The sequence below is a fragment of the Melitaea cinxia genome, chromosome 22 (assembly GCF_905220565.1).
Source record: "Melitaea cinxia chromosome 22, ilMelCinx1.1, whole genome shotgun sequence".
NCBI classification, from domain to species: Eukaryota; Metazoa; Arthropoda; class Insecta; order Lepidoptera; family Nymphalidae; genus Melitaea; species Melitaea cinxia.
In genome coordinates, this window is record NC_059415.1 from 398,626 (window position 1) to 414,024 (window position 15,399).

At 36.0% G+C, this 15,399-nt stretch overlaps 1 protein-coding gene across 1 annotated transcript in view; it reads left to right on the top strand.

Moving 5' to 3' along the window:
- The window catches only part of LOC123664722 (retinal homeobox protein Rx1-like), a 61,651-nt gene extending 54,482 nt beyond the window's left edge, over nt 1-7,169 (top strand). The window contains exons 3-4 of the mRNA XM_045599220.1: nt 5,805-5,964; nt 7,003-7,169. Coding sequence (XP_045455176.1) covers nt 5,805-5,964; nt 7,003-7,169 — 327 coding nt within the window. The remainder of the gene's footprint in view (nt 1-5,804; nt 5,965-7,002) is intronic.
- Nucleotides 7,170-15,399: the final 8,230 nt, after the last annotated feature.

Consider the following 15,399-nt stretch of genomic DNA (forward strand, 5'->3'; position numbering starts at 1 on the left):
CGCGAAACGCGTACTTATCGAATAATGTATTGAGACTAATTTGTTTTGTTTATCTGGGATATTTGAATGGCTTCTGAAAATTGAAATACTCGCACATACCCACCAACACACTCACAAACTCACTTACTCACATATTATATTATGAAAAATCAATAGAACTCCTTCGTAGGTATGTAAGTACGTATTACTTATATTAGTTTAGAAAAAAGGCACTGTCGATGTATTTATTTAAAATGGGTAAGGAAATTGTAACAATGACAGTCAACACTCTCAGTAGGTACCTTCTCCTTTAGCTACGAATATGAAGTTTTCAATTTACTTAAACTCCTGTAAAAAAGTCTAACAAAGTCTATCTGTGGTCAACATTCATTTAAATGCCTATATGACTGTGTGAGAGAGATAGAATCTATCTCCCTTTTTCTATAATTCGTCTTTTCAATATATATTTATGAACTACCCTCATTTCTTACTCGACTGTAGGACCTAAGAATAATCTTAAGCGGTGGCGACTTGAGCTAACACATTACCTATCTTGTTTGTTGTATAATTACAAAAAATCTTTACAAGTAATATAAAAGAGAACTCTCGAAATTTCCTAAATTACATTAATGAGAAATATGTTCCTTAATTCTTTAATATTTGTATAGAAATATGTCAACGATTCTACCGAGGTCCGGCACGCACGCCTCGCGGGACCAATTAGCGGCTGAATTCCTTACACGAACGCTGTAATTTTTAATTTCTACCCAAATACCGGTTAAAGGCCACCGATGTACTAGCGAATGATATAACTTACTCCAAATTAATTTAGACTTCTGTGAAATTTATAATTAAAAACCATGTTCTGAAACGTTTTAATTTTTAAACGTTTAAATTTCAAAGAACTTTATTTATACTTAAAATAAAAATATCTTTCATTATGTGTGAGTATTTTTACAAAGCCCGCTGGAATACCCGCTTAGTACTTATAAAGTAGCAATTCTTTCGATTGCTCATCTGATAAAACAAAGAGTAATTCCCCGAAATAACAATGAGATAGTAGAGGACCAAACTCGTTTATAAAATTTGATTATCGCGTATTACGTTTACATTATTGCAACGGCACAACACATGTCAAGCGAAGTCAATTTGTCACTCGATTAACATTAAAAGAGCTCGTACGAGCGTCGAATAACTCAATTACATCCAATCCAATATAACAAACCGGGATTCGGTCCTCGAGACTGTTCGATATTTAAATTAACCTCACCGACCAATCACGGCGCTCCGTTGCGGACGCAAATCTGACATCTGTCATATTTGAGCGCCATTGTTAGTATTTTGACGTTTCGTTATTTCTTTTTGGTTTGTTATTTTTTTTTTGTTTTTTTTTTCGCGTGACAGTTGGCTCGGGCGTGTTCGGTTGATTTCGTTTTATTGTTGCGTTTTATTGAATCGCTAGGATGAGTGTGGTGCCCGCTGCGTGATAATTTCACTTGTTTGTTTTCTCGTTTCAATCTCGTTTGATATTTGTATTGACGTTCAGAGATGAAGAGAGAGAGTAAGTATTAAATTAAAATGCGAACTATTTTAGTAAGGGTTCTATGCGTTTTCCCATACCGAGTTATGAGATCTGAGCGACGCTCATGACTTGTCCATGTTTAATGAGACTTTTTCCATAGGGATGTTTGTTAATTTGTGTAAAATATTACATAATGTTTGTTTAAGGGACATTGTTTTATTAGAACAACATAAATATGTTATTAATTTATTTTTAAATAGTTTAAGGACGCTAGCGTGTTCAGGAATTAACACTATAATAGTTTTTATCTTCTTTATTTTAGTCATATGGTTCATTAAAATCACACTTATAAATATTACGACAAGGGTCTTACTTGAACTTGTATAAAAGTAATGTAACAAATAAGAAATTAGTTTGCACAACATGAATTATCAAGATAGGTATATAAATTAGGATTCACTATTAAAATTATCTAAGAAAAGTTATATTTTTGGGGAATCAAATCTGCAAACCGTCGGTGACAAAGCCGTCGAAGACAAAATATATCTTTAGTGTGTTAAAACGAATGTTAAGTCAATAAACTTATTATAATTTAATCGTTATCGTCAAACCGTCCCTCTGTCACGTCACAAGTCGTGGCGAGTCGCGTGACATTCGAACACTTATTAATCCCTTACAAATGGTTACCAGTCGTTTCATGCTCGCGAGTATAATTTTACTTTTATTAATTACCAAAATAGGCCTATTTGCCGTTCGTTTGTCGAGTTATAATTAGATTTCCGAAAACGCCAACAACGCTTTAAAAACGTAGATGTGCGATTGTGACAGCGCCATTACTGTTCGTGCTTTGATTTGTTGTTTTTTTTGGAATATGATTTGTAATGGTTGTATTGTGTGGCTACGGTACTAAAGAATATAGCCACCCCCTCTCTTCCCGTGGGTGTCGTAAGAGGCGACTAAGGGATAACATAGTTCCGCTACCACCTTGGAACTTAAAAAGCTGACCGGTGGCGGGATAACCATCCAACTGCTGGCTTTGAAATACACAGGCCGAAGACGGGCAGCAGCGTCTTCGGTGCGACAAAGCCAACCCTGCCGGTCACCAACCCGCCTGACCAGCGTGGTGACTATGGGCAAAACACATGAGTTCACGTTATTTTTGGCGTAAGCTTGTGGAGGCCTATGTCCAGCAGTGGACTGTATAGGCTGTAATGATGAATGGTTGTTAGGGATTCGTTTTTACTTTCGTTTGGTAATAAAGCAATGCTTACTTTCTGTTTTATGGGTATTTAGTGTTATTTTCGATAACTTGTGTTGTTAGTTTGTTACCTAAATTGTTTATAATATTATGTTGATAATTATGTATTAATGATTATGAAAGTGGTGTTGACGGCCGCATGTTATTCATTCGTTCATTCCTACCAGGAGCAACATTTTAAACAAAATTAGACTTAAAAGATGATAATTGGAGCCGACTTTGATAAAATCCAGTTTCGTGGATCTAGAAATACGCATATGACTTATTTTTGTCGCTTTTATTTTTATAGATTCTTGCAGTGTATGTCTAAACGTTACTGCATTAATTGCAAGGGAAGACGATGTACATAGGGTACCTGGTGGTGAGTTACCCACTCATAGTCGTTTATTGAAACTAAATAAAATACAAGACAATAATTATGATATGTGTACCGCATATAAATAAGCTTAACTGAGGTCGAGCACAGCAGAAAATATTCTGCTCAATCTGCTGCAAAATCGGAAGCAGTCCGACCGGGGAAGTAGATACATCGACCTTACAGAAGATCACAGCTTAATGTTATTGGTTTTATGCAGTGTTTTGGTCCTGGTGAGTAAGATGAGCACCTGGGGGTGGTTAGGGGTAGGGTCAGCAACGCGCTTGTAATGCTTTTGTTATTTGCCGACCTAGTTGTACCTACCTATATAAAAAAATATGACTATTAACAAAAGAATTAGTATACCTATTAAAGAAACGATAAAACTGCACTGTATTATATTAATATACAATAAACAGCCAGTAACAGTCGCACCAACCGACACCATCCTTCAAGTTTGAAGCCCCCCTCACGCGTTATATCGTTAGCACTTTTGATGTTATCAGCTAAAATTGATAACAGCACGCATTTCAATCATTTGTAAACTTCTCTTTATGTTGTACTGCCTGCCGGTTATTAGTGCTCCGTCTTCCGGAAACGATCGAAATATCTGATTTTCTTTTAAAATTTATATCTATTAAAAAAATCGAGTCATTGTTTGACTTATTTCGTGACAATCTTCAATTTTATTTACTGCATGTTTTTATATTTGCACAGATAAGTGATAGATAAGCGCTTCTGACACATGTCAGAAGAATACATATTATTCTTCGGATGGTAAGAATATGTATTCCGCTGATGACGCCGCGTTGGCGCAACGGTTACAGCCATGGATTGTGCCTGTTGCGCTGGCGGTTGCGGGTTCGATCCCCGCACATGGCAACATTTGTATGTTCTGGTTGTTTGTGGAGTCCTAGTGCGTCTCCCCACCGTGCGTCAGAGAGCACGTCAAGCCGTCGATCCCGGTTGTTATTATGTATACCTGATAGCAATCGTTACTCATAGTAGGGAATATATCCGCCAACCCGCATTGGAGCAGCATGGTGGATTAAGCTCATATCCTTCTTCTACATGTGGAAAGAGGCCTATGCCCAGTAGTGGGATATTACAGGCTGAAGCGATGAATATGTACCTATTCTTAACATTTACTGCAGAAACCTTACCTAGTCGATTAATAAACTATTTTGATTTGAAATGTTTTAAATGGGTACGAAATTTTATAAATATTAATATTTTTAATGATCACTAACTGTGCACTTTAAATAAAAACTAAAAACTTGCATTGTGAACGCCATTAAGTTGACCCTTGAAATACCGTTTTAATATCACGCAAGCTGAGGGTAAGATTGAAAATAAATTAGTGCGAGCTTCGTCTTTAAGAACGTTCTGTCATATCTCTAAGCTGTCTAACTTACCTGATATTAAAAACGGTTAACTAACAACAGTTGCAATAGTTGCATGTGAAACAGTTCACAGTAGAGCACCGTTTATGTTCGCAATGTCTTTTATTCCTCCAATCTATTAAAGTTTCGTATCATTCGCACCCGATTGTCTGTGGCGTGATCCGCGAGACCCATTTCGACCGAATGCTAAACAAATTTAATACGTTTGACAGGAAAGCCATCAAGCTCGCAATTCCCTAACCTGTCTCAAAACTGAAATCGAACCGGTCACGCGATCGCGTTGCCTTTACGCTCTTCTACCCCCAAAAATATTTCGTTTCACACTACACTTCAGCGCCGCTTATGTCCTATATCTTAGAGGATAATCCTCGAAAATTAGCTGTATTTTAAGTGACGCAAAGTTTAATATCCTGTGAATTAAGGATCTAGATGACAGATATTCATATGATTGAGTTCGCGTTTCATGCTTCAGAGTATTCAAAGTTAGTTTTATTATGTCTGGCCTCGAACGATATTGTGACGTGTGTTTTGTCTGATTTATCGCTCGAACGTTGCTTTTTCGGTTTTATAGCTGAACGCGAAGTTAAACTGTATAATGGTATTATAGATGGCACATCAATTACGTGGAGCGGTGGAAGGTTCAGCTCGTTAGCTTGTTCTGCGATTGTGGGGTGTCGGTGATTAGAAGTTTAACAGTTAGGGATGATTTACTATGGGGGAACTTGGCATAATAAAACTGTTATTGTTTATAGTAATTTGGTACTTTATTCAATCAGTTTTGAACATCGTTTATTGTAGCTATTACTATTTAAATGTAAGGATGGTTTGGCGTAGAGGTTGGCAACTGGCTATGATTATGACCTGTCGTATGACTAACAAGTAGACTGTCTGACTGGTGCATAGATTTATGTGCACCCGGTTCACGTGGGTAGGCAAACGTCGAAACATTAGGTGCCAACTCCACTTCCTTTTCGATATATTCCTGAAAGTTGGGCACGCCGCTTACCTACCTTTAACTTGAACGTTATACCTATAAGGAGTATTTTAGTTTACATTTGATATTTATTTATTTATTTATTTATTTTATAGGTACATCCACAGAATACATACAAAACATCATATATGAATCATTATTACATTATTATATCCCATTACGGAGTACACAACATTCCACCATATATTAATGTCATGAAGCAAGTATAATTAAGATTACAACACATAAAAATTTTAAAAGTAAAAGTAAAAATCCTTATAAAACAATACTAATTTTATATTTGTTATTTTCAGGTTTGGTTCCAAAACCGTCGCGCGAAGTGGCGGAGGCAGGAGAAAATGGAGGCAGCACGACTTGGTCTATCAGAGTACGGAGCTCCAGTGCCAAGGCTGTCTGGTCTTGGTTTACCAGTCGACCCGTGGCTGGCACCGCCCTTACTGACCGCTCTACCAGGTAAAAGATAATCAGATTATTAATATAATTCTCTCACTTTCTAACGGACATTGATATAAGGAGAGATGTTTAGAAATTTCAAAGGGATTAAGAAGGTTGCTGAGTTTATTGTCGTTACTCTGAATCTACGTTTCAAATCGATGGTCGTTTCACTTTAACTACTTACTTTACTATGTACGATTTTATTTTTGTGTTACCCACACATTAGGAATTCTAAACATTTTTTGAATATCATATCAAAAATTGACCGCTCCAGCGGGATTCGAACCCGCGTCTCCGACTGACCGTGTCGGCGCTCTAGCCAATTAAGCTATGGAACGATGTACCCGCTAGAGCGAAATTTTTGATACGATGATTTTTACTTTCGGTTTAAGCGAACCGTGGCGGCGTCTATAGTGAGTTCTTTACAGCGACCCGTAACTATTCAAAGTTTCTTAATACAATGAAAATCTTTGACAGGAGACGACACCATGCTATTTTTAATATGTACGATTTTATTTTTGTGTTACCCACACATTAGGAATTCTTAACATTTTTGGAATATCATATCAAAAATTGACCGCTCCAGCGGGATTCGAACCCGCGTTTCCGACTGACTCCATAGCTTAATTGGCTAGAGCGCCGACACGGTCAGTCGGAGAAGCGGGTTCGAATCCCGCTGGAGCGGTCAATTTTTGATATGATATTCAAAAAATACTTACTTTACTCTTTCCCCATGTAGAAGAAGGATCAGAGCTTAGTCCACCATGCTGCTCCATTGCAGGTTGGCGGATATATACTATGAATAACGATCGTGATGTCATGTAACGAGGTGATATGATAACAACTGGGAACGATAGCTTAACATGCTCTCCTAGGCACGGTGGGGAGACCCACAAGGATTAACAACCAGACCGGAAATAAATATCTGTATAAACATAAATATCCATTCCGAGCAGGAATCGAACCCGCGACTGTCAGTGTTTAGGCGACTACTTGCACCATTACCTACACCAGAGCGATCGTCAATAATGCTTAATACATTCATCCTCTTTCCAGGGTTCCTCAGCCACCCCCCCTCAGGGTACCCGAGCTACCTGACCCCGCCCGCCCCGGCGCCCGCCCCCGCGCCCGCCCCCGACCCGCGCTCCTCGTCCATAGCAGCCCTGCGGCTCAAGGCCAAGGAACACGTCGAGAGCATCAGCAAGGGCTTACAAATGGTTTAGTTGCTTAAACTTTCACACATTGCAGTATTATTGAAGTTAACTGTCTGATTCTAAATTTGATTGTAGAAAACTTGCTTCATAAAACAATTATTGACCGCACGAAACTCGAATAATAAGTGAGTTAACTCTTATTTTGTGTAAAATCAACACAATTCTAACGTTAGAAACGGTCGACACAATATCAATGTTATAATTAACCGACTTCGAAAAAAGGAGGAGGTTCTCAATTCGACAATATTTTTTTTTTTTTTTTTTTATGTATGTTACATCAGAACTTTTGACTGGGTGGAGCGATTTCGACAAATTTTCTTTTAATCGAAAGGTGGTGTGTGCCAATCGGTCCCATTTAAATTTATTTGAGATCTAACAACTACTTTTCGAGCTATATCTAATAATGCGTTTTTACTTGACGCTTTTTTCGTCGACCTACGTTGTATTATACCACATAACTTTCTACTGGATGTACCGATTTTGATAATTCTTTTTTTGTTGGAAAGGAGATATCCCTAGTTTGGTACCGTGATAAGGAAACCAGGATCTGATGATAGGATCCTAGAGAAATCGAGCGAAACTCTCGAAAATTCGTAATAACTTTTTACTGGGTGTACCGATTTCGATAATTTTTAATTTAATCGAAAACTGATGTTTATCATGTGGTCACATATAAATTTTATCGAGATCTGATAACTACTTTTTGAGTAATCTTTAATAACGCGTAGTTGCTTGACTATTTTTTCGTCGATCTACGTTGTATTACTTGTCGATGTAATTGAAGTCGGTTTTTTTTTCGTTTGCGAGCAAACACAATTATTGTGTTGAAAATTAACAGTAAAATGGTGTCGACCGTTTCTAACACTAGAATTGCGTTGATTTTATACAAAAAAAAAAACCTGTGTATTTGTCTTGTTTATTAGCAAACCAGCATTGATGTATAAAGGGTTTTTTATACATCAATGCAAACCAGTCTACAATAATTCAGACGACGAAAATAATGATTCTCGTGTGGAAACGCTTAATTATTAAATTTTTATTTATTTGTTGTTGTAAGCCTACTAATACACGCCCCGAAAGTAAGATATTATAATAATATTTCGAGTATATTGATTTTGTAATGTTCGTATGTTTTTTTTTTTGCTAATTAATATCTTTCAAATGCATTCGGTATTGTTATTTTTTAAGCCTAAAATAAAATTTGCGCGTTTTATTTAAAATACTATGAGATGTGCTGCAACTTGGCTTGTCACAGATTAATTTGCCAACAGATTGTTACCACATGACACCTTCTAATGTCATCTTCAGACGATTGCAGGTATCAAACAGACATAAGTAGAACGTAATTATAAAAGTATTAAGCTTAATTAACAATAGAGTGATCCTAAAATGATATAAAATATAAATTAATAATTCTGCAATGTGCTTTCATGTAATATATGTTTAAATATTTGAGATTCTTGACTGACATTCCATTGTAATGAGTTTTTATTTCAAATAACCTTGTATGGTATGAAGTATGCGTATTTTGTGTTCAGAGAATGTTTGAAATAAGCCTACGTAGATATAAAGCAATAAGTGTACATATAAATGTAAGTAACTTATAACAAAAAATAAATATATTAATGTATAATTTAAAGAAAAATGACAGTCTTATTATCTAATACACTGTATTTACAATGTAGTCCAGTCATTACGTCGGAAAAATCGGGTTAGAAATGCAAATGAACCGAGAAAGCCAAATTTTGGATATTACGTGGGGGATGGCTAGAAAAGCTTAAGTTCAAATTGTCGACCAAAATAACCTTGTGGGTTTTCCGCCATCTTGAAAAAAGGGTTAAACTCAGTTTTTTTATCATAACTCGGTTCCCCGTTGAGATACGAAATTTTTTATAGAATACTTTTTTGTTGCTCTTTTTACGATCTACAATTAAGGTCCTATACATTTTTCACGTATCGATCATCGTTATCGAGATATCGTTAAAAACAGCCACAAATTTTGGGAGAAAAAATTGTTTTTCGCTATTTCCTTTTTTCTCGTGAAAAATATCGAAAAATATTTGAAATAAAACTTGTAGAGCCTGTTCAGACCTACAAATTTGTTTTTTAATTTTTCGTTTTCGAGAAAAATTACGACTTCTAGCGCACCGCAAAGTGAGTAAGACTGTGCCCGGTGTCGATTTAGCCGCTCGCACGGTTGTGTCCACAACGTAAAAATGAACGAATTATTTGCTTAAGAGAATTATTTTTAAGGGAATTATTGGTTAAGGGAATTATTGCTATACGAAATAAATGAATAAACCAGCCAAATTATAAATGAAAAACATGAAATTTATTAATCAAAAAAATTTTATGCAGCAAAAATAATAATTACACGTAGTCATTATTGTCACACGTTTTTCTCCGTTTTGATGGTCCTGGCTGGTGTTGAAGTTCCTCTTCGGTACACTCTTCGAGTCGTGTAAATTCTTCAATCGCAGGAAATGATGCTGTGACGGTCCAAAATTCGTAATCTTCATCTTCGTACCTAATCGTCGTTGAATAATATCTCGACTTTGGCGACATTGTCGCATGTCTGTCCACTGCAGTGCAGGCAAATAACCGAGCAACTAATTCCTGCTTTCCTGCACCCACAAGCAGCCCCACATTTTCCTTTACATTTGCACGAAATTAGTTTTAAAAGTTCAGGTGGAGCGGGTGCGGCTGTGGTGCAAATTGGCTCAAGCCCGTAATTCGTCTGTCGCCAACCCCATTCCTGAGGATCTTTAAAAATTTCATATTTTTGATTTATAATTCGGCTGGTTTATTCATTTATTTCGTATAGCAATAATTCCCTTAACCAATAATTCCCTTAAAAATAATTATCTTAAGCAAATAATTCATTCATTTTTACGTTGTGGACACAACCGTGCGAGCGGCTAAATCGACACCGGGCACACTCTTACTCACTTTGCGGTGCGCTAGAGGTCGTAATTTTTCTCGAAAACGAAAAATTAAAAAACAAATTTGTAGGTCTGAACAGGCTCTACAAGTTTTATTTCAAACATTTTTCGATATTTTTCACGAGAAAAAAGGAAATAGCGAAAAACAATTTTTTCTCCCAAAATTTGTGGCTGTTTTTAACGATATCTCGATAACGATGATCGATACGTGAAAAATGTATAGGACCTTAATTGTAGATCGTAAAAAGAGCAACAAAAAAGTATTCTATAAAAAATTTCGTATCTCAACGGGGAACCGAGTTATGATAAAAAAACTGAGTTTAACCCTTTTTTCAAGATGGCGGAAAACCCACAAGGTTATTTTGGTCGACAACTTGAACTTAAGCTTTTCTAGCCATAACCCACGTAATATCCAAAATTTGGCTTTCTCGGTTCATTTGCATTTCCAAATGTATATAATGACTGGACTAATGTACAAACGAAAAACTTGAAATATATGAAAAATTTCATAGACGTCGTAAATGTAATAAAATTATTATTAATAGCTAATTTAGTTTTAATGATTAATGAAGCAAAGAACAATTTTACCCGACGGCAAATTCAAATTGTAAACATAAACGGCGTGATTGACATTTTAATTGAAAAATCACTAATTTTAAAGCATTTAATTTATTGTTTTCTCCAAACAGGGTATCAATCGTCATTTAACGGTATTCTGTGGTTAGTTTACTAGCGTATGACGTCATCCTAAATCTAATATGGCGGACAGGTTTGTCCATGTATGTTTCTTATGAATTTACAATTTGAAATTTTGGTGAGAATTAAATTTGCTTTAATTAATTTCATTTCATAAAGTGTATTATGATTTGAATTATTAAAAAGCATAATGTTGTAAATATTATCTATAATATAGCTTGTTAGTTTAAGCTATTATTTTTAAACCCTTTTAAAGTTATATTTAAATAGAATAATAGACGTACACTAGCAAACAATGATTTTAAATCCTATAAATGTTACCTTGATGGTCTGTCTCATCTTGTAAGGTTTTGCCTAATAATGACCACGTCGGGCAAGCGGGCTGGTAATCGCAGTGCCTACCTGGAACCAGTCTGTATTATTATGTAGTAAGTAACTATAAGCTGAGTACCGTTCTAGGCTAATTATAGCCTAGAGTTATAGGTATTCATCGGTGTCAAGAGCCAAATCCAACTCGGCTGGGCAGCATTTGGGAAACTCCGGTTAATCTTTCTACCCAGTCTTCCACAGTGCCTAAAGATCAAGGTATTTAAGCAGTGCGTATTGCCTGTGATGATATATGACAGAAACATGGTCGCGAACTATGGGCTTCATAAGGAGGCTCAGGAGCACTCAGAGGGCGATAGAAAGAACTATGCTTGGAGTGCATTTGGTTCTGATGTTCTTTTTCCAGAGAGGTTTTAAGCCTCGAATTTACATATAACTTCCCATAATGCTGGCGACAGAATCGCAAGTCCTCTAGTGTAGCAGATCGACCGCCTAGATACTAGGCGGAGCTGACTGCTATTTTTTTTATTAACTTGGCGCTCATTTTGTGTAAAAACTCAGGGTAAACATACACACAGGTCAAATGTCAACGCTTTTACAAACTTCAAAATATGAGTCAAATCAAAAAAAAGGTGTTGATTTTCTACCGTTACAGAAAAAAAGACTATAATTTGTCAAAAATGTAATTATTGTGACTTGGAGAAAACTTTAGTTTTCAAATATTAGCAACCGATTGTGATATATGGTCATTATGGGACTAACATTTTTAGCCTAGCTGGAAAAGATCCCAAAATGAAAATAGATAATTGTGTTTGCCGGAAAACGAATAAAACCGACTTCAATTACATCGACAAGTAATACAGTGTAGGTAGAAAAAAATAGTCAAGTAAATAAGCATTATCAAAGATTACTCCAAAAGTTGTAATCAGATCTCGATGAAATTTAAATGTGACCACATGATTAACATCAGCTTTCGATTAAATTAAAAACTATCAAAATCGGTATACCCAGCAAAAAGTTATGCGGATTTTCAAGGGTTTTCCTCGATTTCTCTGGGATCCCATTATCAGATCCTGGTTTCGTTATCATGGTACCACACCTGGGATATCTCTTTTCTAACAAAAAAACAATTATCAAAATCCGTTCATGAGCGATGAAGTTATCCTCAAATATACATTAAATACGGTTGAATTGAGTAACCTGCTCCTTTTTTGAATTCGGTTAAAAAAAGAAAAAAAAATATTGGCAAAATTTTTGCCACTCTTGGTAACATCGAACACAAGAGACGCGTAATTTTATGAGATTTAAGATCACTGTTTGCACATTTTTCGCAATCGATGTTCGTACCACATAGTGTTGTCATCGTACATTACTCTGTACATAGAAGTTGTAAATAATATAGTTCCGTAATTTATTACAAAATCGCCATATTATTGTACCTACGTGACTGAATTTATAATATCAAAATAGTCTGTCATGGTTATTACATTTGATGATTGCTCTTTAACTAAAATTGTTTGATATGAGTTTAAGATATTATTATATAATAGGGGCCAGTGTCACCGGTTCTTGATAACTTTATTAGACGGATGACAATTAGATTACGATATACCCATTATGATATATTAATCTTTTTCACCATCGATTCCCACTATTTATGGTATATTTCTATGTGAGAAAATGAATTTAAAAAGTTGTACTTTATGGATTAAGGAAAAACAGATTCGAATGGCCTAATCTAACTCCAGCTGTTAAAGGCTATTCGTAACTTATGAGCAAGATAAATTTTATTCATAACTGGTGGAACTAGCCCGAAGTCAGCTATTCTAATTACATTATTTTATATGTACAAATTTTGGCAAAAATAATTTATGGGCTAACTTTTGCCTAACATAAAAATATGCAAGACACTGGTGACAGGGTATTTGCGAATGTTTGCGTGTACACGCGTAAACTTTTATTTTTCCTTGTGACATTATATTGAGTAAAGACTCGTGCAAATTTACACATTTATACGAATATTTGCGCAAATTCGTGCGTTTCCCTATTATACAGCCGTGAAAGTGAAATTTGTAATTCACATAATTTTTTTTTTTAATTTAAATGTAATAAATAAAGTAGTGGGTAAAATATGAATGTAAATAGAATTAAATGTGTAGCGTAGACTAAGATATATGTATACATGATATAGTACATAACGAGAGATAAATAAATGTGTTCTTTCATATATATTTATTCTATTTATTCACGCCCTTGATATAAACGGACATTTTAATTATTGTTAAAAATATTTTTAGTACGAGGGTTAAAACCAAAGTAAAACTACATGTGTAGAGTAACAGATACTTAGAAGAAAAAAAATCAGCATATGCATTTAACATTGACGTGTTAAGCGGCTTTCGTAGCCAATGGACGTTTGCAACACCAGAAGCATCGCAATCGCGTTGCCGACCCCTTTTTTTACATGGGGAAAATCCATCATAGATACCCTCCAGCGCGGGGGCGCCAGAGGGTTATGTCAGACTCCTACTGACTAAAAGCCACCACGTGTTAGCAGTCATCCGCCTGGGTGGGGCGAGATGGGGTCGCGCTAGTATTTGCCACCTGTGTTGCCGACCCTACCCCGACACTGTCCAGGAGCTCTGGCCACCTTGCCTACCACAGGAACCAGACTTTACTTGAGAGCAGTATTATTTAACCCTGATCCTCTGTGAGAACTTCCCCAGATGGGGTGTACCAAATTCTGCTCAGAATATGTCCTGCAGGGCCCTATCTTAATGAAACCTTGGTCTTTTGTAACGTTATTCCTGGCAATATGGTAAAAGGTTCATAAACGGGCTCAAACATGTTTATTTTTCAAACAGAACTACTAAATAATGACTATTTTACCACATTCTGGCCTTTTTGAGTAGTTACTTGGGCAAATAGCAGAATGTCGTAATGTAGCATTTGTACCCTAAGCAAATTCAAGGAATATTCATAATTTTACTATATTTACCTTTAACTTTTTCTAAACTATTCAAAAAAATGTAGCAGCAGTAGCATTGACTTCATAAATTAAAATGATAATAAAAAAATATTAAAAGATAGTGTCAATATCCAACAATTAGAAAATGTTCCAACATCATTGAAATTATAATTTCACAATTACATAGTGCCTATTTTAAAAACGGTCACAGATTGAAGTAACAATAAAATAAGGGTTAACACACACAAATCTTATCATCAACCATATGTTTAGTATTTTGTCATTCTACTTATAACCTAACTCCATATTACACAAAAAATGCCTAAACCAAAGACAATAATGTTGTAGGTAATTGTCCCATATCTTGATTTATGGCTTTCATTATTACTATAACCCACATACTTCGATTAAACCAAAATCAATGATCAATGGTGGATTAACGTCTTAATGTGATATAATCGACTGACGTTATCATGATTTGAGTTTTTATTTTTGATTGCTTTCAATTTTATTGTAAATATGCAAATTTTGTGTTGTAACTCGTAACCTTGTAGTCCCTTTGTTCGTTTTACTCAAATGCGGTGAAAACCAAAGGGAAGGTTGTGTATTTGATATGTATGTGTGAATCTATGTAGAAATGCTTATGAATTGTAACTTATACCTACGTGATTACTCGTAACATCTAATCTAAGCGAGTCGTGTTATTTTAAACGGGGCGAAGATAAGGTCGCTGCTCCACTGCGGGTTGGCGGTTTATATTCACTACTATGAGTAACCATCGCAATCAGGTGTACATGATAACAACCGGGACCGACGCCTTAACACGCTTTCCAAGCCGCAGTGACCAGATTAAAATGAATATCCCGAGAATCGGAAACAAGTGTACAAAAACGATGTAAATATTCATCACGAGCGGGAATCAAAATCAAAACCGCACAATTACGCATCACTGAACCACAGCGGTTATCATTTATTTGTATAGTGCTTTTTAAAATAATAAAATGTTTAAATTCAAAAATGTAACCCAGCTTAGCATCTTTAAAAAGTTTTCCACTTCGCTATTTTCATTACAAGGTTTGTATAAGAAGAGAAACCATCATTACAGCCTATGCAGTCCACTGCTGGACATAGGCCTCCACAAGTTAATGCCAAAAATAACGTGAACTCATGTGTTTTGCCCATAGTCACCACGCTGGGCAGGCGGGTCGGTGACCGCAGGGCTGGCTTTGTCGCACCGAAGACGCTGCTGCCCGTCTTCGGCCTGTGTATTTCAAAGCCAGCAGTTGGATGATTATCCCGCCACCGG